This window comes from Protobothrops mucrosquamatus, unplaced genomic scaffold (assembly GCF_001527695.2).
Source record: "Protobothrops mucrosquamatus isolate PMUCROS unplaced genomic scaffold, P.Mucros_1.0 scaffold1224, whole genome shotgun sequence".
In the NCBI taxonomy this organism is placed as follows: Eukaryota; Metazoa; Chordata; class Lepidosauria; order Squamata; family Viperidae; genus Protobothrops; species Protobothrops mucrosquamatus.
Genome location: NW_015387432.1, coordinates 18,830 through 43,421, shown reverse-complemented (window position 1 = coordinate 43,421; position 24,592 = coordinate 18,830). Strand labels below are relative to the sequence as shown.

The 24,592-nt window shown below is 38.4% G+C and overlaps 3 protein-coding genes across 5 annotated transcripts in view; 1 reads left to right on the top strand and 2 right to left on the bottom strand.

Annotated features, from left to right (window-relative positions):
* Nucleotides 1–252: 252 nt before the first annotated feature.
* GEMIN6 (gem nuclear organelle associated protein 6) lies at nt 253–5,220 on the bottom strand. The gene is made up of 3 exons (XM_015820957.1): nt 5,110–5,220; nt 2,921–3,066; nt 253–1,316 (listed from the first exon to the last, which is right to left on the bottom strand). Exons 2-3 carry the CDS (start codon nt 3,046–3,048, stop codon nt 941–943), a joined length of 504 nt encoding a protein of 167 aa, XP_015676443.1. The 5' UTR covers nt 3,049–3,066; nt 5,110–5,220; the 3' UTR covers nt 253–940.
* A 1,132-nt stretch (nt 5,221–6,352) lies between these two features.
* Nucleotides 6,353–15,242, top strand: SRSF7 (serine and arginine rich splicing factor 7). Of its 2 annotated transcripts, XM_015820954.1 has the most exons (9): nt 6,353–6,445; nt 8,138–8,318; nt 8,401–8,577; nt 9,418–9,492; nt 9,570–9,671; nt 12,137–12,190; nt 12,573–12,608; nt 13,096–13,137; nt 13,442–15,242. In XM_015820954.1, the coding sequence occupies exons 1-9, from the start codon at nt 6,418–6,420 to the stop codon at nt 13,494–13,496; spliced, it is 750 nt and encodes a 249-aa protein (XP_015676440.1). In that variant the 5' UTR covers nt 6,353–6,417; the 3' UTR covers nt 13,497–15,242. The 2 variants fall into 2 exon arrangements, with proteins under 2 accessions (XP_015676440.1, XP_015676441.1); XM_015820955.1 differs by lacking the exon at nt 13,096–13,137.
* The window catches only part of GALM (galactose mutarotase), a 33,007-nt gene continuing 17,947 nt past the window's right edge, over nt 9,533–24,592 (bottom strand). For both annotated transcript variants that reach the window (XM_015820953.1, XM_015820952.1), the window contains exons 4-8: nt 24,447–24,528; nt 22,530–22,668; nt 17,237–17,411; nt 16,570–16,658; nt 9,533–9,655 (exon numbers count right to left, since the gene is read on the bottom strand). In XM_015820953.1, the coding sequence (XP_015676439.1) occupies nt 16,581–16,658; nt 17,237–17,411; nt 22,530–22,668; nt 24,447–24,528 (474 nt within the window). In that variant the 3' untranslated portion in view covers nt 9,533–9,655; nt 16,570–16,580. The remainder of the gene's footprint in view (nt 9,656–16,569; nt 16,659–17,236; nt 17,412–22,529; nt 22,669–24,446; nt 24,529–24,592) is intronic.

Below are 24,592 nucleotides of genomic sequence, written 5' to 3'. Positions count from 1 at the left end.
AAATAAGGAAAATCTTGTGAATTCCAGTCAAACATTTTGGAAATATGTCAATAAAGTTCCTTATGAATTTCTTAGAGTTTAAAAATAAATTAATATTTAGGACACCTATTATACTGAATTTATATTTTTTAACAGTGTTTCACCCCAACTACTTATTACTTGAAAATGTAGTGACCAATAAGTTTCATGAATATTGAAGTGAACTATCAAGGACTATGTAGATAGCAAACATTGGGTCTTCAAGTGCACTATCATTCCCACATGCCATATTTGGAAACACAATTGTCTGCTCAGCCTTTTTCAACATGATGCCCTGCAGCTATGTTAAATTACAAACCCCACAGATGCAACCAAAGCATGTTTTAATTTTCTATCGATGGTCTGACCATTCAAAGGAACCTACATGTGCACATAAATGGCTTTGTGGTAGTAGATAATATTAAAGTCAAGCAAAATATTGTCATATTGCATCTGAAAATGACTTACATAGAAAAATGTCCTTTTTCAATATCTTCAAAGGACTTGGCTATGTGCAGAAAATAAACTTCTAGAACTTACTATGCAGTACTTTCAATTGTGAAATTGGCTGCATATTCATAGGAAAAAACCCTGTCCAAAATATTTTATTACTTTTATTACTGTCCCATGTTCTTCAGAAACATTAATACTTTGGTTTCAACTTAAGAGACTGAATAGAATAAGAATGTGACTTATTTTTAACTTTATTTTATATATACAAATCAACTTTGCAGGAACTTGGGGCGGGAAAGTCAAAATATTTTTATATAAAAATATATAAAAAACCAGCACAACCGCTACAATTGCTATTTGTATACAAAACAAAATTTGGAAACACTGGCTGACCATTAACTATTAAGTATTCCTAAATTTTAATTAAAATTAAAATTAAGTGTTTTAAGTATAATGAAATCTATATGCCTCACTGCTGAAGTGCAAGATAGTTTTGAATCAATCCTTGAACTCTACACAAAATTATTTCATTAGAGCTATTGCAATCTTCTGGTCCATATGGTGGATCAATGGTTAATACACCTGCCACACACAGCGTTGGTTGTGATTCTCCTTGTTCTATTACAGGGATGTGGTTTTTCTCCAGCCAATTCTTCAAGGAGTTTTTCTTTCTGTCCAGCTCTTCTTGATTATAAGTTTGACTTTTTCCAGCCATGAAGAGATATGCAAGTTTTTCTTTGATTTCATCATCTCTTTCGGTCACTATTTCAATATTTTGCACAGCATGTCCTAAAACAACTAAAACAGATACTTTTCCATTCTCGAGGGGATTTGCCAGAAGAATGCTGTCAAGAATAAAAGGTTCATATGAGGATATATTAAGTCAGGGGTGTCAAAACTGGCGGCCTGCAGGCCGGATGTGTCATACACAGGCTACACCCATCCTGGCTCCACAAAGGCAAATGTCACAATACGTCACGATGTCACGTGATGCGATCTAGTTTGACACCAGTGTGTTAAGTGATCACTTTGCTAGTTGGCTTTTCATGCATACTAGGCCTTTCTATCAGTCTTTTGACAATGATGCTGTATCAAAAAAGTTTAAATCAGAATGAAACAGCTGCATTCCCAATGAAAAAAACTGAAATTGCTATGGCATTACAAGCCATCCCACAAGTTGCTCAATAAACCTGGGGCTTGAGTTGCATTAGCAATCCTTGAAGTGTGTAACTATTAGATCAAGATCAAAAGCCAGAATAAATGAGGGCTCTCCAGTTAGACTCATAAAATATTTCAATCACATCATATGCATAATGTATGTTGCATGTTTGGTACTATTATTTTTCATCAGACTTATCACATTTTCAATTGACATCATGCTAAGATGTAAGGTCAATTACCATCCATTTTACATATGCTTTAAATATTCTTATATCTAATGTTAATATTGTGCAAATCATTTGATGAAGCATTTTGGTCCTGAGCAAGGTATCCCCCAGCTTTGGTCCTTAAAGTCATGAAGAAGTTGTTTCAAATCGCCTCCATTGTGTGTGCCATGAAGTGATTACTTCATCAGCTATCCCAAAAGATGTCTTTTGGTGGATGCACATATATTTGCCAGAAGATGACAGGAGGGTCCTTGAATCAGCTACTTTGTAGCTTTGAGGAACTGATCTCTCATTGTGTGTGTGTGTGTGTGTGTGTGTGTGCGCGCACATATATATGTGTCCTCCTACAATGCATATATAATAGTGTTCTTTTCAAAGGGGAAGGTTATTTGGAGTTTGAATCTGATGAGTCACCAGAATTCTTTATGGCACAGAATTCTTTTAAATTCTATTTTAACAACTCAATAGGAATTGATCACAAAAATCAATAGATGGCTTACAGTAAAAGTATTCATATAAATTAAAATTTTTCCATGGTGTTAATGTACAATTACCCTTATCTAAACATTTTAAAAGACATGGGTAATTATTTTTACAATAAACATAACTGTTGATTTACTGTCATATTGCCTATGTCTTGATATACAAATCAACAAAAAATGATTTTCCCCCATTGTTAACTGCTAGGTTCATCACTGCAAAAACTGAAAAATTGGCATATATATTTCACTAGATCAACAAGTATGGAAATGGTTGAATAACTGACAAAAAAATTTAAAAACCTGACAATGTAGAATAAGTTTACTAATAAGTCTTGTCACCATTTATTAGTTGTAACCCCTTTTTCCTGAAATTACCTACATATTTTCAAATGTCTATCCAGACAGAAATATTTAATATGTTTGCATTAAGATTTCATTTGTATTCTGTTTAGGCATACAATCTCCCATTCTAATTTGCTTTTCATTTTATACATTATAATCATTCATCCCCTTCATTATCCCTTAACCCACATTCTTTCTCTGAAAAAGTATTTCTATATAGAACTCACTGATACATACTTGGCAGAAACTGGGTCAACTGTTAAAACCCATCCTTTATATTGGTGTTTCTCAGCAGCCAGTACTTTGACTTCTTTATCCACAAAAGCTAGCCATTCCAAAGGAGTTTTCCTCTGCCATTCAGTCATATTTCCTTTTTACTGAACCTATGAGAAAACAAAGCATCATTGCCAGCAATATCCTTTGCCTCTGTATTAGGAAAACTTACCTATTTGCATGATTAAGAATAACATGACCCTGCTGGATCAAGTCAAGGTTCATATTAGTCCAGGATATTTATTAAGAGTGGCTAATCGCTGCCTACGAAATGCTCACAAGCAGCAGTTATATCCCTCCCTGGCTATTATTCCCCTGACATTGATAGTTGGAATGCATACTACCTGGAGTCCAGTTGTAATACTGAATCTCAAGATTAATAGCTCTTGATAGACCAGCACTTCAAAAACGTACCCAGTTCTTTCTTAAACACAAATCTTATAAGTCTACAGATTATGTCAAAGACTTTTTGAAAATCCAGGTGTGCAAGGTTACAAAGTCACCTCCATCTATCTGCCTGCGCACTAAAAAAAAATAGACTGTGAAGCAGGATTACTTTTGCAGAATCAACGGTAATTTTTTTTAAAGAGGCTTGTAATTTTTTTTAAAGAGGCTTATTCCTTTACTGCTTAGTTATTTTTCTTTTGATTACACTTTCCACTAATTTATCTTCACCAGCCTATTATTTCTAGGATCTCCTGGAGCCCTTTTTAAGAATTACTGTTATGCTGCCTACCTTTCAGCAGAGGACTGCACAAGTTACATATTTTTGCTATGATATCAACAATTCTACATTTGGGGAATGTCTACTTGTTTGATTTTTTACTATACAATCTTTCCAAATGTTTTAGAATGCTGTTAACTTATCTTAGGCTACCAGTAGGCTACTTTGCTTTAGCAATTCCAGTTCAATCACTTTTCTGGCTGGTTTGTTGCTGTTGTTTTTTTTCAAATATGTTTAAGTAAATTCTTATTGGTTCTCTTCAGTTTAATTGACTGGTCTGATTTGGTGCCACCAAATTCTAAACAATTCTTGGCACTTTTAAAATTTGCTAGTTTAACAATTAATTATTGCTTATTTGTTATTTGACATATCCTGCCTTTCCTCAGGGTTCAAGTTGTACACATAGCACTCTCTCCTCCCATATTTTCCATAACCCTGTGAATTGGAAGAGTGACTGCCCAAGTCACAGAGCTTAACCAAGAGTGGAGCAAACAGGGGGCTCCTTGTGTTGGAAAAAAAAGTCTTCATCCTGGTTCATCCAAGCTGGGAATAAACATGGCAACTGCTTTGGGAAGAAGGTTGTAGTTTATTGGAGTGGAGAGTCAGACAGGAAGATCGTTCTGGCAGCAAAGAGGAGAGAATGCTCCACAAACTTTGCTCCAAGGAAATTCAGGGCATAACATAATAAAGTCATAACAATAATTATGACTTTAGCCATCCGTATCATCGAAATCTTTTTTTGCTAATCAATCTTCCGTATCGAAGATGAGGTTGCAATATCATTCCATCGAATAATCTTTCCTCAAGATTACTGTTCGATAGTATTGAACCAACCAATGTTTCTGAAGGTATGAACCCCAACACATACATTAATTTCAGGTCCGGAAAACCTGCAGTTACGAACGCAACGTTTTCCCTCGCGGTTCTTACTGCATAGTCAAACCTATAAATATATACAGGGCGTTTATTTAAAAAAAAGCTGGACTGCAAGATTGCAGCTATTCTTTTTTTTTTTTTACAAGTTTTTATTAATTTTCAAAGAAACATATAAACAATTAATACAAATGTGATGCATTTCATTAAAAAACAAAAAGAAAATCCTAATCAATATATTTTCAGAAATGATCGGCGGTCCGTCCCCCCCTGCATCCACCCTCACTCCTCAACCTTCCTACCTACTTCCCTCTCCTTCCTCCCCCTCCTACCCACACCTCTCTCCTCCTTCCTCCTCTCCAACCATCCTACACATCCCATCACCTTCTTTTCCACATCCTTCGGGTGCAGTTTAGGGGTACTAGCCGATCATCTCCTCTTCTCAAAAAAAGAAGAACCATTGCATTATTCTTCTATAACATATAAATACACCAAATTTTATATAATTCTACCCCTTCTCAGCTATTCTTGTTATTTAAGTAGAGGTAGCACTCACACACATCCTTGAAAACAAACATCCAGCTTCACCAGCCGCCATTCAGAGAAGCCTTTAAAGACAGCGCGATACCGCCATGCTCCGGCCGGGCCGTCCTTTCTGGGACCCAGAATGCACTGCGCTCCCGGGGCCTCTTTATTCCCCTTCCGTAGCCGGTTGTTTCTGAGGAGCCTTTCAAGACGAGAGTCGGAACTGAATGGGAGAAGTCCTTTTTAGAATATTAGAGTCGTAGAATCGCTACGATTAAAAAAAAAAAAAAAGCTTTGAAAAACTGATTCCCGGCGGAATTCACGTTTCTTTGGTTATCTGTTTCAGAACACAATTAGGCATTTACTAAGAGGCGATTCCATTTCCACGGTTACTTTATAGTTCCTCTTTCTGCTCCGGATTTTTAGGATTCACCTTTTAAAAGATTTGTCTTCTGGTCCTCGTTATATATTGGTGATCTTATTTGGGATGAATGTGAAAGCTTTGTTAGTTAGGTAAGCTGCTTCGAAAAGACAATTATTTTAAAGGTAAAAATGTTTCCCGTAGCTCAGTGTTTCTCAACCTTGACAATTTTAAGGCATGTGGACTTCAACTCCCAGAATTCCACAGCCAGCATTGCTGGCTGTGGAATTCTGGGAGTTGAAGTCCACATGCCTTAAAATTGTCAAGGTTGAGAAACACTGGCTGGACCTCGAATTTTGGCGGCTTTATGGATATTGTTTTGACAAGAGCAGGAAGTGGCTTTGGTTGGCTTGCTTCTGCAGCTCTTCCGGATCTAGCCCAGAGTTTTACAGTTTTTAGTGATCGCCCACCCAGATACTAACCATGTTCGGCGTTTGTGTTATTTTTAAGGTCAACTGAGATGGCACTGATAACAAATAATTAAATATAGGCAAGGGTTCTGATAAATATTAGAGAAGTGAAGTAAAAATTAGGAAAAAAAAACTCAGTAAGTTAGTTTCCCTAGCGCTCTACAGTCTGGTAGAATCTCGATCCTCAATCGATTTTTAAAAATGCATATTCACTACGGCTAATAGCGGCCGCTGTTAATACGGCTTTAAAGCTAAAACGAGCGATATTTTAAACGCGCCTTTTTAAGGGGCACTTAACGTCGCTCAAAATGGCGTCACAGCCTCTTTCCCATCTCCTCCCCTTTTTTCAGCCTAACGTTACTATGGCAACCAAAACTCTTTTTTCCCGCCTCGCCAGTCCGCTACGGTCTCACAATTATACTGCGCGTGCGCAATAACGGCGCAATCTATATAAGGACTACAACCCGCATGCGCTCAGCGACAGTTGTTTTTTTTCGTTGATGAAGGGATGTCGCGCTATAGCCGTTACGGTGGAGGTAAGCGGTGAGAATTCAAGCGTGGTGCGAGGAAGGTGTCATCTGCATGTGTGTGTCCGTTCTCCGTATCGGGTGGTGCGAGTTCACTTCTCTGACGATACCAAGCTGTATCTATAAGGTTAAGCCCCGCTAGGAAATTATCCGGCGCCATTTTGCACATGTTATAGTCGCTGGATGTACCGAGGCGAACTTCTTTCGAGTTGGGATTACTAAGCCGAAATGCGCAAATACGCTGCTGGTTTGCTTGAGGGACAGGTTAGTGGAGACAGGCAGGCATTTAAGGATTTCATTGAATTTTTTTTTTCTCCCTTTCTGTTAAATGCTACTACCGGTGTACGGGTAAAATGGAGGCGGTACTAAAGATGGCGGCGCCCGTGATCGGCGGGGCAGGAAGACGGTGGGGGAAACGGCGGCATCGGGCGGGCTTGCACCGGAGTAGCCGCGTGTGTCTTACCGCCCGGAAGCGGTGGTGGCCTAGTGCGCAGGCGCGCGATGGAGCATGAGTGCCGCTATGCCTTCTTGGCCTTGGGATTTAGCGGCTTGCTGGGCCCGAGTGGGTGGAGTAGTTCAGGGCTTTTCAACCTTTTCACTCATTGTACCACTTTTAGGAGATGGCAATATCCGAGTACCACCAATCGCCTAGCACAGTATCAAAAACATGATGACCCCCCCCCCCAAAAAAGGAAAAAAGTGATAAAGTACAGGTAGTCCTCAACTTACAACAGTTCACTTAGTGACTGTTCGAAGTTACAATGGCACTGAAAAAAGTGCCCCACAAGCCACAGCCGAGCAAGACACCTGCCTGCCCGCCCGGCAGCGCTCTTCCTCCTGTCCAAGATTTTCATTGTTGTGAGCATTTCTGTTGAGGATTGGCAGCGGAGGTGGGGTGGGGGGATGTTTGGTTTTGATTCCCCCTGTCTGCTGGGGGGTTGCAGCAGGTTTTGGTCACTTCACATGACCCTGGGACACTGTGAGCGTCATAAATATGAATCAGTTTGCCAAGCATCTGAATGTAAATCACAAGACCCTGGAGATGCTGCAACATTCCAGCTGATCGGCGCTTCTTCTGGGCTCAGCAGAAGCGCCAGGATCAGCACCGAGCTCCAGCTGGATCCTGGCGCTTCCGCTGAGCCCTGACAGTCCCAAAGAAGCGCCGATCCTGGCGCTTCCGCTGAGCCCTGAAAGCCCTGCAGCTCCAGCCGTCTCTTGCTCAGGCTTGTGCGGTGCTGCCACTGGTTCAGCTCATTCCCCACCCCCGCTACCACTTTTCTAGGATGGTTGCGTACCAACTGCCAGGTGCCAATGTACCACAGGTGGTACCCGTACCACTGGTTGAAAAGCCCTGGAGTAGTTGACTGGAGCTCCGTGTGAGAGCGGAGGACGGCTACTTTTGCCTTTTTGTGAAAACAGCCAGTGTAAGGCGAATAAAAATAAATTGTAAAATAGACAGTAGCGTTGACAGCACAGCGGTGATCACCAAACCTAAAAAATCACTACTATATCCAGTATGCTAAGAAACGCTTTTTACAGGAAGTAGATAACTTGGTTAAATTCATCTGGAAGACTTAGTGTATTGTAAAATAAGGTTCCTCAACTGTAGTGAAACTTATGCTCCATTAAGTATGTTTTTCTACTTGAACTGATCTTAAGATGACTAAACGTTTTGGAAATCACTGTTTTCTATTTTTGCAGAAACAAAAGTGTACGTTGGTAACTTAGGAACAGGTGCTGGTAAAGGAGAACTTGAAAGGGCTTTCAGCTACTATGGACCATTACGTACTGTGTGGATTGCACGAAACCCTCCCGGGTTTGCATTTGTTGAATTTGAAGACCCAAGGGATGCTGAAGATGCTGTTCGTGGTCTAGATGGAAAGTAAGTAGGAATAAAAATTTATTTGTGAAATAACTTCCATTTTTATGTTAGGTATGTTGACTGAAATGTTTTGCTCTTGTAGGGTGATCTGTGGTTCTAGGGTTAGAGTGGAATTATCAACTGGTATGCCTCGTAGGTCTCGCTATGATAGACCTCCAGCTCGACGACCATTTGATCCTAATGATAGATGTTATGAGTGTGGCGAGAAAGGTCATTATGCTTATGATTGTCATCGTTATAGTCGTCGGAGAAGAAGCAGGTATGTGTGGATACAAATATCTTGTCTTTAAGTTATGTGTAATTTTGATTAGTAAAATATTAATAAAGCATTTTAAAAATAGTATAATTATATGGGTATGTTACATTTGTTTATATTTTGTATTAAAATGTTAATATGTTAATAATCAACCTGATCAAAACCTTTCAGGTTTCTTCGTTTGAGTCAGTCGCCTTGATTCAGAATGTCACGAGCCTTAAGATTTCATGCTGAGGCGCCTTGCAAATCCGACAATTAAGATCCTCCTAGACCTTGAGGTGATCAGCATAAGAGGCCAGATCCCCTCGAGCCATCTACACGTAGCTTCACCTTATTCTTTAAAGGGCAGAAAAAATGAGACGGTGATCGCCGTAACAGTAAATTTGGCTTTCAATTGGGCCCCCCTCCGGTTTAAAAAGAGGAACACCAGATTGACCACATTCCCACCTAGAAAAATCTTCCTGCGTCAATCAAGCCTCACCTGGCTCATTTGGCTGTCAGTTTGATCGTCGTTAGATTGAAGAGAACACCTAGATGCAGCGATCGGCTATAGATACTTCTAGATCGTCTAGATCTGCTAGACCTTGGGCCAAAGAGGGTCGACCTGCAAACTTGCAAGGTTTATTTTAAATACACATTACAGTGTTTTATATTATTATGTAATTCTAAATGTTATACATTTTATCTTTTATTAGGTAGTAAAAATACTCAAGACAATTAGGCCCTGATTTTTTTCATCTGATGGACACTAATTTTTAGATAGCTGATGTTTTGGCTTCAGCGAGGGCTCACATGCTAATTGTTGAATGTGTAATTAATTTTTTTCCCTATAACTAAAACTAGGTCACGGTCTCGGTCTCATTCAAGGTCCAGAGGAAGAAGATACTCTCGCTCACGCAGCCGAAGTCGTGGCAGGAGGTAAGCATTTACATATGTGGAGCATTCTAGCTTTAGCAGGCAAAGAATAGTATAACTGTAAATCTGTTTCCATTTAGATCCAGGTCTGTCTCAGCTCGCAGATCTAGATCTCTGTCTCCTCGTAGATCCAGATCTGTATCGCCACGTAGATCCCGTTCAGGTTCTTTAAAAAGATCAAGGTAATTTGGTTAATATTTATGATTGTAAAATAGGCAGTTCTTAGTTTTTGATGCTGCAATGTTCCTGTGTATACAAATCAGCTTAACAACTGTCAGTGTTCTGAATTTATGTGTACAGTATAGGTAGTACTCAACTTAATAACTGTTAATTTAGTGATTGAAGTTATGATAGCACTGAAAAAAGTGAATTATGACCATTTTTCACATTTAATGACCATTGCAGCACACCCATGGTCACATGATCAAACTTTGGATGCTTGGTAACTGACTTGTGATGCAGTGTGTGCTGGGGTCATGTGATCAGAAGGTTTGGGCTCGGTTCTGGTAATAGGTTGAGGACTACCTGTAGTGGATGATCTTTTTGCATGTGTTAAGGATTAAGTTGTTTGTACAGTGTTATGAATCTGGCTCAGGCAAGTGATAGCTTGCTTTTGGAGTAGTTTGGCTGGTGATTGAGAGCATTCACTGTATGTAGCTAATGCTGGTTTTCCTGCTTTGAGTGCTCTTAGTTTACTGAACTATACTATTCTTTAGATTGCTTATTATGAGAGTGAGTTGCAGGTACTCTGGTGATCAGTGGCATCCATTGGCACATTGAGAAATCACTCACCATCAGATGCTGGCAGCACTAGCATCCAATTGGTGTGAGTGAAAAGCCTCTCCACTGATATAATGAAAGATAGAGCATAAAAATAAACAGTGAAAAAATTCCATTACCAGTTGAACCTGTCACTTTTAAGAAAGCAAGCTACATGAAGCCTTGCAACTAGACTCATCCAGTGAGATCTGTTGTGACAGTGAGGAGAATCAAATACTTTTTTTTGTTGCCAAATGACTGCTGAGGGAAGAAATGCTTGTGGCGGGGGAAACACCATATAGAATTTTATAGATTTGGAGTCTTAAAATTTGCAGTTTTCTGGCTGTTTTAAACTGAAAGGAACCCCTGGTAAATGATTGTACAGGTGAAACTCGAAAAATTAGAATATCGTGCAAAAGTTCATTTATTTCAGTAATGCAACTTAAAAGGTGAGCCTAATATATAAGATAGACTCATTACATGCAAAGCAAGATAGTTCAAGCCGTGATGTGTCATAAGTGAGATGATTATGGTTTACAGCTCATGAAAACCCCAAATCCACAATCTCAGAAAATTAGAATATTACATGCAATCAATAAAACAAGGATTGTACATAGAACAATATCGGACCTCTGAAAAATATAAGCATGCATATGTACTCAGTACTTGGTTTGGGCTCCTTTTGCAGCAATTACTGCCTCAATGCGGCGTGGCATGGAAGCTAAGCCTATGGAACTGCTGAGGTGTTATGGAAGAACAGGATGCTTCAATAGCGGCCTTCAGCTCTTCTGCATTGTTTGGTCTCATGTCTCTCATCTTTCTCTTGGCAATGTCAGGCGAGTTTGCTGGCCAAACAAGCACAGTAATCTCGCGGTCATTGAACCAGGTTTTGGTGCTTTTGGCAGTGCGTGCCTCTCTATTCTTCCTCCAGACTCTGGGTCCTTGGTTCCAAAAGTTGCTCTCATCAGAAAAGAGAACTTTGGACCACTGAGCAACAGACCAGTTCTGTTTTTCTTTAGCCCAGGTAAGACACTTCTGACGTTTGTTGTTCAGGAGCGGCTTGACAAGAGGAATACGACATTTGAAGCCCATGTCCAGGATCCATCTATGTGTGGTGGCTCTTGATGCACTGACTCCAGCCTCAGTCCACTCCTTGTGAAAGTCCCCAACACTTTTGAATGGCCTTTTCCTGACAATCCTCTCCAGGCTGCGGTCATCCCTGCTGCTTGTGCACCTTTTTCTTCCACACTTTTCCCTTCCAGATAACTTTCTATTAATGTGCTTTGATACAGCACTTTGGGAACATCCAACTTCTTTTGCAATTACCTTTTGAGGCTTTCCCTCCTTATGGAGGGTGTCAATGATGGTTTTCTGCACAACTGTCAGGTCAGCAGTCTTTCCCATGATTGTGATTCCTACTGAACCAGACTGAGAGACCATTTAAAGGCTCAGGAACCCTTTGCAGGTGTTATGACTTAATTAGCTGATTAGAGTAGGACACTTTGAGCCTAGAATATTGAACCTTTTCACAATATTCTAATTTTCTGAGATTGTGGATTTGGGGTTTTCATGAGTTGTAAGCCATAATCATCTCACTTATGACACATCACGGCTTGAGCTATCTTGCATGTAATGAGTCTATCTCATATATTAGGTTCACCTTTTAAGTTGCATTACTGAAATAAATGAACTTTTGCACGATATTCTAATTTTTCGAGTTTCACCTGTATATTATAGCTGCCTCTCTAGAATCTTACTTCAATAGCATATTGATATTTCTATTTACCCAAGTAATCTGGAATAATCACATTGAGTTTTTTGACTTATATGAAATATTCAGGAACTGGGGACACCAGTATTGAATTCCTTTTTTTTTTTTAAACCCCAGGTCTCGATCAAGATCCAGGTCGAGGTCGAGGTCCGTTTCACGTCCCAGAAGCAGGTAAACTTCCATTTGTGGACATTTAAAATAACAAATGTGAAATTTGCTCTGGGTAGTTAATCCTTAACCACTGTTAGAAACTTTAGCTTAATTTGAAAATAACAGATTTTTTGTTTATTTAGCCTTTGCTATATTTGAAGAAAAATGGCCGTAGTCTTTTTTTATATGTGCACATGCACACAATTTATACTTTGAAGACATCTATATTATGAACTTTGTATTTGTGGAGTGTCCTTTTGGCTCCAAATATTTGGTAAAGAAACTGTTGCAAAATGTTTCTTACCATCAGATTAAACCTGCATTTTGTAAAATAAGAATCAGGACTGTAAAATAAATTAGTGAGTATGTTAATGTTAATCAAGATTAATTGATATTTCAACAGCCGCTCTAAATCACGATCACCATCTTTAAAGAGAAGGTAAGTTAAATCTGTAGGTTGAATTACTTATATTGTTACAGTTAACTAAGAAAAAGTAATTTATAGTAATGGTCTCTGCATAGATCTGTGGAGAATACAGAAATATTGTATTGTGAGGTTCTTCATCTAACTAAAAAAATGTTATAGATACATAACAGTAAAATTTTTGCAACTTTTACTAGTGTGAATTAGTATTCAGAGCCTCATTCCAAAATAGGAAGTTCTTACTTATATTAAATTATTGAGCACATTATCTTGATTGTTTTAATGGACAATAAAATTAAATGGCTCATAGTCAGACTGAGAAGGTATAGAGTTATAACTGGCCCTAAATAAACTTTGGGAGTAACTCTGCTATAGTGCAGAATAATCTATATTTTGAATGACAGTTAGTTATCCAAGCAAAATAAATCTAGATGTTTAATCCAAATTAGAAATGTATTTAAAAGCATTTTACTTGATTTAATCTTCAGTCTTGCTTTTTCAGTTTTGATATGAGCCATTTATATCCATTCTCCATTAATTCACGGTAAGTATGCTGCTTCTTGAATGCTTTGAAAGCTTGGCTATACTTTCTTGTGGGAAAGGGGGTGCATGAATTGTGGAAATTTTGCTTTGGTATTTCACATTAAAAATTTACATGGTTTCCACTTGATTTCTAACATGTTCTTTTACAAAAATAACCCAAATAACTTAAGCATTAAGGTTAAATTTATTATTGCCCTAGAAGTAATAATGGGCCTGATTATAACACTAATCCATTAATCTAGTCAAACTTTTTATTAACTTCTTGTGACTTGGTTTCTCTTTGCCCCTTCTTTTTTTATTTCTAGCCGTTCACCATCGGGAAGCCCTCGAAGAAGTATCAGTCCTGAAAGACTGGATTAGAATGGCAAAGAACGTGTTAGGAAAAGTATTGTTTACGTAATTTTAAGGGATTTCTTTATTGAGAAATGTAAGGATTTAGTTCGCTGAAGAAAATCTTTTCTAGGATTAATGCAGCAAGGATCTGGATCTTTTAGTAAAATCTGTAAAAGCTGCTACAGTAGACTATAGTGCACAATTTCTTGTATGTAACAACATCCTATGATCTTAAAAATGTCTTTTTATGGGCACATGAAATAAAATGTGTTTCTAACTTTGCTATAATGTTATTTGCTTCTGTTAATATTTCAAGTGCATGTTAAAAAGCAAACTCCAAACAAATGCCTTAGTGTTGTATCCAAATGCTGTGCAAGGATATATTAACTTGTTACTACTAGACTGCCCGCAGTAGACTTATGTGGTTTAGGCACAATCTTAATGACTTGAAATGGTGTATCAAAGAAGCTGCTTGTCTGGTTTTGTACTATATATTGATATGATCTGTTAATTCATACTGCAGGATGCTATTGTGTCTTAATCCAGGCACAGCTAACTATTTAAGGATAAGCCCAAGACAAATTCAGATGGCCACTTGGCTCCAGTCTGGAATTATTTAACAAAGCGATTAGGTACTTCTTCTCTGTCAGATAAAGTATCATTTGGGCAAGAGCAGTATTATTGTTCTCCAAAACAAAATTTTAAGACAAAATTGTATTAGGTCTGGTCCCTTGTACAGAATTCACTGAGAACAATTTTTGTTATCTGTCAAAGTTGCAAGGGATTATTAAAAATTATTAATTATTTATTAAATAATTTGTTAAAAATTATTTAAATTAAAGCAGTTAACCACTCTTTTACAGAACAAACATAGCCTTAAGGTTTATTCCACATTTTATTTCTTTATCTCCTTTTTCTCATGAAATTCAATATGAAGTTGGTGCCTCTTATCCCTAAATTAACCTTATAAAATAGATGAAAGTGACTGATCCAAAATCACTCAGATTCTATGGCTAAGGGAAAACTTAAATCTGGGTCTGATCCTAGTCCAAAAACTTCCACACTGCACCACACGCTTAGCCTCTTATATGAGGAATAAAACCACTTCCAGACTATTAAAAATCATTTTCTATTACTAGACTTAGTGTTATAGCAAACGTCTTAGGAAGAAATTCAAAAACAATTCAAGTAACACTATGCAACATCTTAGTACAGCTATACTGTTTCCCAAGATTGCTTGTGTCTGCTTTAAGAAGCAATATGTCTCAAAGTACCTTTTGGAGTTTAAAAGCAAAATGCTGCATGCCCCTAGTTGTCAACACTTCAAGTATTTCTACAAAGAGACACATGGCTTCAGCTACATTTCAATCTTTAGGATTGCAGGCATTCTGCAATAAAAGGCAAGAATTTGCAAGGGCATTAAATAAGTTGACAATGTTTTTTAAGGGATGCTGTATAATTTAATGCTTAGCATGGCTACAGTATCTCCCCAGTTATCTGATTGCATTTCCTTGCCACTTTTTAAAGTCCTTCCTATTGGCCACTGTACTCCTATAAACTAAATAAATTATAAAAGGTGAAGTACCTTTCTGTGTTGAGAACAAACTTTTTTTTATTGAAATAAAGCTTCAATAGCTACTTTGACACAAATTCATTTGCATGCCATAGACTAGCTTCCTTTCTGAAAACTGCCATTAATTGCAGACTTAATTTACCATCTTGTACTGCGTTCATATAGTGATAGAATATATACTGCCTTATTTATCAACTATATTTTTAATGTGAAAGGGTTCTGTAAACCTCAAGCTTGAAAAATGAGTTGGTTTGTAAGTTACCTGAAGTGGGAGAGGTCTGACTCACACTTTCTGATACAAAATCCATGGGGGTTCCCTGTTGATAAATCTGGACCTCAGAGTATTATATACCAAAAAAGTGAACAAATTCAATTTAAAGTGGCACCAATTTACTGTATGTGGGAAAGGTAGATTGGCTTCAGTCAATCTTCAGAATAGGCATTGAGACGGAATGCTTAAGTCTTTTTAAGAAGCAGATCCTCTCCCCTCAGCCCTTATATTGAGTCCTTATTGCTGGGGGTATAATATCACCTAAAAGATTGGAGATTATTGTGGAAGTGGTCTGCCCTAATAAATCATACATTAATAGCTGAATTTGATGTGCTTTATAATAGAATTCATTTATTGCAAATCTCATTTCAATGAGAAATCAGTCTCAAGTCCCTTTAAGCATGCTAGGTAATATTACAGCACAGTTCTAGTTATCTATTCACCATACGAACTGTATTTCATTCACAAGTAGAAAATTAAGCCACATTCTGAGAATTATTTTTTTAACTTATCTTGAAAAATAAAAAGGAATTGGTGAGATAGATATACTATTACAGTATTACTGTTCTTAATTATCCCACAGTAGATTGGAAACCGACTATAGTTCTAAGCTGTTAAAGGGCAAATTGTGTACACTATAGTGCTGAGCTGATTTGAGCAGACTTACGTACACCTAACCATGAAATCTAGCAGTTTATTAAGGATATATGCAATCATTAAGAACTGACATCAGTATATTCACGTTACATCTTTGGCTCTGCCTCTTCCTAAGTCGGTATGGAACCCTTGTGGTCCCAGAAAAATTATGGTTGAATTAAAGAGGTTATACAATGTTAACCATTCGAACTATCCTAAGTGCTCAACAGTAATATTCCATATTTGGAATGTTAACTTCTGAAATAAGTGGAAACTGCCCTGCAAATATCTATGATCACATTATTATGTCTCAGTAATACCTGCATTGTCAAGGAACATGGCCAACAGATCAGCTTAATGAAAAGTCTCTTCATGATTTTAAATTAGGACTTCACTTCCTATTTGTATTTAGAGCAGATAAAGCCTTTGTCAAAAGGTGGTAAACATGATAACATTCAATTTGTTGAGTGAACTTAAATTTTACTACTTTTCTATTATGAAGAGGGGACTTAACCAAATACTACCTTTTAATGGTTTTCTTTGATGAAATGTGTGCTATAATCAGGATATTCAGAATCTGCTTTAATCACTTAAAATATTTTTGTAAAATTAATTTTTACCAAGATTTCATTTAAGATGCAGAGAACTTGAAACATGTTGTGGTATTATATTCATCTCCTGGGTACAGCAGGACGTCTGGGAAATTAGACTATAAAGAAAAAAACCCACTTTAGGTAGAACCATACTTGTACTCAATTGTTTGCATTTAAAAACAGCTTCAAAATACTCTGATCAGTGTTCAGAGGTTTTTCCAAACTTTATATTCTTGTCTGGAATGGAAAACATTACCCAAATGATTGGAATATTTGTAATCTTTTTCAAAACCTATTTTTTTACATTCTAACAAATATGAATTGTATGGAAAGATTGGCTAAAATGGACACATTTAATAGATAAGTGCTTGACAGCTATCTGGTTTACGATCTGGTAGTCGAATTTGTTGGCATTAAGAGCTAGGCAAGATACAGAGAAATCACATTCTTTGAAGGTTGTATTTAGATTTCAACTGAAGAGATCGCTTTTTGAATGCAATTTAAAATCGGGGGGGAGGAAGGAGCAGCATATAAATATAATTCTATTATATGGCAATGCAAGATTTCTCTTCAGCTCCAACACAGAACAATATTTAATCTATAACTCAATCCATAATATCCCAATGGCAATGGCTTCAATATATTGGGATCCAAGACTATTATGTGGTGTCTTCTAGCATCTAAGAAAATGTACCTGATTCACAGCATTTGGCCAGTTTTGTGTTTCAAGGCAGAAACCAGAATGCTTGAGGTACACTTGGCCCTCTTTACCCTTTAGAGTCCCATCCAAGAAATTTCCTGTATAAAATTGAACACCAGGTTGAGTTGTATAAACTTCTATCATTCGGCCACTAGGAGGATGATAAGCTCTGAAAAAAGACAATAGATGGTTACTAAATTAGCCTTTCTGTGTACTCCTACTTGCAGAAATTCCATTTTTGTCTTGATAAAATGTTAAACTTCTTAAATTTAAATGTTAAACAACTGCCTTGGTTTAATCTACCACATAGAGTTTTGGGGGGGGATAAAATGAGGTCACCCCCCATACATGCCACTTGAGCTTTAGCGAAAGATGTGCTGATTTAAATAAAAGTCACCCTTTAAAATGTAATCTATGAACCTGATTTTCAGACAAGAGGATATCAGATTGCAGCCTTAGATTTGTTGCCACAAACACATTACCATTTCACATAATTTTAACATTAAAAGTTTTTTAAGAATTAAATTATTTTCTTTAAAAAGACAACTGTACCTCTAGTCATCATTTTAAGTAAATGATTTGATAGTACCACTTTATACCACACTGGTGAGACCATACTTGGAATACGGTGTCTAGTTCTGGTCATCACAATACAAAAAAGGTGCTGAGACCCTGGAAAGTGTGCAGAGAAGAGCAACAAAGACGATAAAGGGCCTCTTGAGGCTAAATCATATGATGAACGGTTGAGGGAGCTAGGTATGTCTAGCCCAGTGGTTCTCAACCTTGACAATTTTAAGGCATGTGGACTTCAACTCCCAGAATTCCACAGCCAGCAATGCTGGCTGTGGAATTCTGGGAGTTGAAGTCCACATGCCTTAAAATTGTCAAGGTTGAGAAACACTGGTAGCCTATCAAAGAGAAGGATTAGGGGGGACATGACTATCTTCCAGTACTTCAGAAGCTACCAATGAAGGAGAATATTTGTAGCTCAGGGTTGAAATGAGGGGTCCTTAGTGCTCTCTTGAGCTTGTTTTCTTGCAGAACTTGCACTGATGTTACCTAGTTAAGGTAATGAAACGTCTGCAAGAAAACAAGCAAACTCAAAGAGCACCAAGGACCCCTCACTTCAGAAGCTGTCACAGAGAAAAGGGGATTGACTTATTCTTCAAAACACCAGAGGGCAGACAATTAGTGGGTGGAAGCTTGTTAGAGAGAGTAGAATAAATTTTCTGACAGTCCAAACAAATAATCATAGAATAGCTTGCCTCTTGGAGATTTTCAAAAACAGACTGAACAAACATTTGATTGTGATGAAAAAAGGCTCCTGCCTTGAGTAGGGGGCTGGACTACATCCCTGAGGACCCTCCCAGCCCATGATTCTTATGTTCTATTTAAATAATACAGAAAGGCCAAAGTTGTCATTATAAAGTGGATATCAATCTCTTCATACGCAAATAAAATCAAGCGAGTAAAAATAAGAATAAACACACAATACCTGTTTCCAGCCTTCTAATCCTTGATAAAAAAAAATCCACATTCTAAAGGGAAATAAAGCAGATTCCTCAGTAGAACTGTGCTGTATTTTGTATGTAAAGGGGGGGAAAGTGCCTCAAAGTACAAAAACCTCACATAGCACTTCTTGGCACCCTGCTTAAAGCAATGGCATCTTTCCCTGTGGTTGATGAGGTACCTGCTGTACAATAGCAGGAAGAATGCACTTGGTTTAAGGAATTCAGGCAGGATCCACTTGCAATCTCCAAGATAACTTTTCCCCTTGAAATCCAAAGCTGTGCAGTTCTCTATTGCTTAGCTATGTTACCACAACAACAACAACAACAATAATAGGTTGGAAGGGACCTTGGAGGTCATCTAGTCCAACCCCCTGCTCAGGCAGGAAACCCTATATCAGTGATGGTGAACCTTTTAGAGACCGAGTGTCCAAACTGCAGCCCAAAACCACTTATGCATCATCGGGTGCCGGGGTGGGTGTGGCCTATTGGCTGGGTGCGGCCAGTTGGGGGTGTGTGGCCCATTGGGTGGGCGTGGCTACAGTGGTAACTGCAGACTGGGTGGGACTAAAAAGTTCAATCAATCAATTCCAACTTTGCAAGATCTTTTTTTTTCCCGCAAGAAGTTGAAATTGACTGATTGAACCTTTTTTTTTTGCACATGGCAGTGGAGGCCTAACACGAAAAGATTTTATAAAACCCAGCTGAAGGCCTAGGACTGGGGCAACGGCGCGCATGCCCACAGAGAGGGCTCTGAGTGCCGCCTCTGGCACCCGTGCCATAGGTTCGCCACCACTGCCCTATATCATTTCAGAACAAATGGCTGTCCAGTCTCTTCTTAAAAACTTCCAGTGTTAGAGCATTCACAGCTTCTGGAGGCAGGTTGTTCCACTGATTAATTGTTCTATCAGAAAATTTCTCCTTAGTTCTAGGTTGCTTCTCTCTTTGGTTAGTTTCCATCCGTTGCTTCTTGTCCTGCCTTCAGATGCTTTGGAGAATAGCTTGACTCCCTCTTCTTTGTGGCAGCCCCTGAGATATTAGAACACTGCTATCATATCCCCCCTCGTCCTTCTCTTCATTAAACTAGACATACAATTCCAGCAACCGTTCCTTATATGTTTTAGCCTCCAGTCCCCTAATCATCTTCGTTGCTCTTCTCTTCACTCTTTCTAGAGTCTCAGCATCTTTTTTACATCGTGGTGACCAAAACTGGATGCAGTATTCCAGGTGTGGCCTTACCAAGGCATTGTAAAGTAGTATTAACACTTCACATGATCTTGATTCTATCCCTCTTGTTAATGTAGCCTAGCACTGTGTTGGCTTGTTTGGCAGCTGCAGCACACTGCTGGCTCATATTTAAGTGATTGTCCACTAGGACTCTGGGATCCCTCTCACAGTTACTACTATTGAGCAAGGTGCCACCTACTATACCTGTGCATATGATTTTTCTTGCCTAAATGTAGAACCTTACTTTTTTCACCATTGAATTTCATTTTGTTAGATAGCGCCCAGTGTTCAAGTCTGTCAAGATCCTCCTGTATCTTAAGCCTGTCTTCTGGAGTTTTGGCTATTCCTGCCAGCTTGTGTCATCTGCAAATTTGATGAGTTCCCCATCTATATCTTCATCCAAATCGTTGATGAATATGTTGAAGAGCACTGGGCCCAGAACAGAGCCCTGTGGCACCCCAATACACACATCCCGCCATGTAGATGCAGTTCCATTGAGGACCACATGCTGAGTACGGCCGGTCAGCCAGCTACTAATCCATCTGGTGGTGATGCTGTCTAACCCACATTTTCTATCTTATCAAGTAGTAAGTTGTGGTCTACTTTATCAAATGCCTTCCAAGTAAATTATATCCACAGCATTCCTCTGGTCCACTATTTTTGTCACCTGGTCAAAGAATGCAATAAGATTTGTCTGGCATGATCTGTTTTTGACAAACCCATGTTGGCTTTTGGTAATGACTTTGTTTGCCTCTAAATGTTCACTGATTCGTTGCTTATCTTTTCCAGAATCTTCCCAGGTATTGAGGTCAGGCTAGTAGGTCTATAGCAGTGATGGCGAACCTTTTAGAGACTGAGTGCCCAAAAACTGGCCCTGACCCGCTCCACCTCTCTGCTCCGCCCCCGCTCTTCCACCCCATCCCCCACCCCGCCCACCCACAGGACCACTCACCGGCTCCAGGGCCCGCCGCAGATCACACAGGCAGCCCAGCAGCGCTATGGTGCCCACACCCTCTGCCCACGTCCTGCAGCATCAACTGCATGATGGGGTGTGAGGGCAGAGTCTTGTCTACACTGCCTGGCTGCCATGTACTTGGCTGCGCTGCTCCATGTGGGCCACGCTCGAGGGTGACTCTCCTTCAGGGGGGCTGCTGGAGAGGAGGGGGTTGCGGGGGGAGGCAAGGCTGGGGCAACGGCACATGTGCCCACAGAGGGCTCCGAGTGCCGCCTCTGGCACCCGTGCCATAGGTTCGCCACCACTGGTCTATAGTTTCCTGGATCCATTTTTTTTCCTTTTTTGAAGATGGGAACTATATCAACTCTTTTCCAGTCTTTTCCCTTTTTGTAAATACGGATGCAAAAAACGAGTTGTTCTGCTTTCTCCCTGTTGCTTGTCACCTTCTTGCCACTTTCTCCCACTAATGGACCAATCATTTCCTTAACTTTTTTCTTGTTTTTTACATGTTGAAAGAAGCTTTTTTTTATTTTTGACTTTTGTCGCAAGCCTTAGTTCATTTTGAGCCTTAGCTTTCCTCACTTCATCTTGGGCTATTTGCTGATAATTCTGCCTTAGTTACGTGCCCCTCGTTCCACTTTTTATACTTTTCCTTTTTGTCTTTCAATATATCAGAGAGTTCTTATGCAGCCATGCTGGTTTCTTTTGAGAGTTGTTATTTTCCTTCTTCGTTGGTATTGTGCTATACTGGGCTTTTATAATCTCACTTTTCAAAATTTCCCAAGCTTCTTGAGTTATTTTCCCCTTGAGGATTCTCATCCATGAAATTCTTCTCAAGCTCTAAGTTTATTGAAATTAGCCCTCTTAAACTCCAAGACTCTAGTTTGACTGTGTTCGATTGCTTGTGCTTGCAGTACATTTACAGCATTCTCTGTTCAACCAACAGAAGCAAATTATGTTGTAACATGACAGAGATAACACTGTGATTATAATTTCAATGTGGACCAGAATAATCTCAGACTCAGGCTCAGGTCTTTGATATTTTAACACCTGGTTTTCTGTGCTGCTATATTCTTGTGGAAAAGTGAAAGGCAGATAAAAATAGTAAAATATAAAAATGTGGAAAATCTAAAGTTATGATTTCCAATGGTAGTTTAAATCATGGTAGTTTAAATTTCAAAGAAAGGTGTAGATCTCAATAAAGCTCAAAGAACATCTTTGATGAGCCTCCATGGCATTTAAAATATGAAAATACCTTTTGTTACAGATTCTATTCCAAAACTGACTTCCATCAGATAACATTTTTTTCTTCTAACTTCTCTGATAACCTCCTTGTTGGCTTTCTACATAGACAGTAAAATTTATCCTCTTGACTATTTTACTATATCGCCATTGTCTTTCCTTTTTTCCTTTGGAGGCAGGGGCTCTAATTTTAACAAATTTAAATTGGCATTTGGTGGTATATTTTTTTTATGAAAAACAGAATATTAATAATTTTGATTGAATCAATCAAAAGAGAAAAGCGTAAAGCAAAGTTAGAGTGAAACTTTTACAACCATCACATATAGAGAATAAATGAATTAAACCAAATGTTTACCTGGCACAGAAATGTTCTTTTCTCTGGACCAAACAAAAGTTGTGATCAAATCCATTCAGCTGAAACTTCTGCAAATGACTCCCAAGTTCTTTAGGCTTTCGCAGGTCAAATGGAGTATCCTGCACTGGTATGATCTTTCCTGATTAGTGAGAGGAAAACAAGTCAAAACAGGAATGAGGATATAAAGGAACTGATGTAGCATGAAATATTCAGGTGTTTTATTTGGTTGGTTGTTTATTTATAAAATGTTTTGGCCACCCATCTTACCATAGGGTAACTCTGGGTGGCTTACAGTTACATATAAGCTAAAACATAAAAAGTTAAAAAAAACATTAAAACCAAAGACATGATTATAAAAACATAAAGGACATGAAACATAAAAAATGCAGTGACTGTTGGCTTTTCACAGTTGCTATTGTTAAGATAATAGTCTCTGCACTAAATACATTAATATGCACTGTAATTTTAAAAAACACTATCTTCCTAAAAATTATTTTCATCAAGTACTTCCACGTCACAGAGTTATCATTCATTCCAGCTCTAATCCCCAAACCTCTCCCAAAATAGTTTAAAGTCAGTCTTTAGTTCTTTTTATTTCTGCCAAAGCCAGTTTGGTCTAGTGGTTAAGGCACTAGGCTAGAAACCAGGAGACTGTGAATTCTACTCTGCCTTAGACATAAAAGTCAGTTGGTTACTTTGGGCCAGTCACTCTGTCAGCCCAACCTACCTCACAGGGTTGTTCTGAAGAAAATAGGATAAGGGAGTAGTATTACGTATGATCATCACCTTGAGTTATTTATAAAAGTAATAAAGGTAGCATATAAATAAACATCACTGAGAACAGGCAGGAAATACTTTGAGCCAATTACTTTTTCTTCTAGCTGACTGATAAGGTTAAAAAAAAAATGGTACAAAGTGTCCTACCCTCCTTATCTGTCACAATTCTTAAAGTAATACTAGCTAGTCATCCCTACTCCAACCTAGAAAAAAATAAAAAATTGCCGGCAGACAGAAGCTTCTACACTTTCGGGACCTGTGTGTATTTGTCGCGTCAGTTATGAGAGAAAGTAACCATTCCTTCTATTTCTTTCTCTTAAAAAAGCCTTTGCTGCTAGATGTGCTTCTGGAAAATTAGCACAAGTGGTATACAAATCAAAAACCAGTAATGCCATCATTTCCCATTAAAAGATTTTAAATAGGTCTGTGATCCCAGAGATCCATTGCAAATCATATTCACTGGAATAGATGTACCATAATCTGTACTGACATAAGACAAGTGCGTATGTTCAGAATGATTCTAAGAGCAATTGTCAATTATATTGTCCATTGTGGCCTTCTCTCAAAACAGCACTACACTTGTTGTCAGGTTTACTTTTATAATGAACTAAACGTCTAGCATAGTATTCCCAACCTGATACTCTCCATGCTAGACTACCATCCCCATTGGGCTTCAAAGGAGTTAACAGTTCCCCTATGTACAGTATGTGGGGAAACAGAGACAACCAGCACAATCATTCTGAGTATTAAGGTATAGAAATGGCCAGTTGAGAAACTGGAAGGGGTGAGAACAATTTATGGTATTTGTTTTGAAAAGGAAAACTGCTTAATATCTGCCCATCTTGGAACCAAAGACTGCATTCCTAGTTCTGCAGATCCACAGCAAAGAAAAAATATATATATAAAAACCCGCATCTGGATGTAAATTACAAAGCATAGGCTCAGGCTATGCGTTCTAATTTCTGTAATGTTACAATACATTTGATAGTCATTATCTCAACAATTCCCCTATAATTCCAGTTTGGGATATACAACCTGCTGAATGGTAATTTGGAAGCAGGATCTTAAATTGATAACAAACCCAGTTTTTTTTCTCCTTAGAATGCAGCTTCATTTTCAAAGACACTCAGATTAACCAACCTGTTGGAATCAGAGTTTCATCCAGTGGCAAGTAACAATCTGCCTCTATGGTAAACTCATGGTCATAGATATTGGATGAGCCCTGAGTTATGAAAACAAAAAAATACTATAATACTAGATACAAAAAGATAATAATATGTTGATTT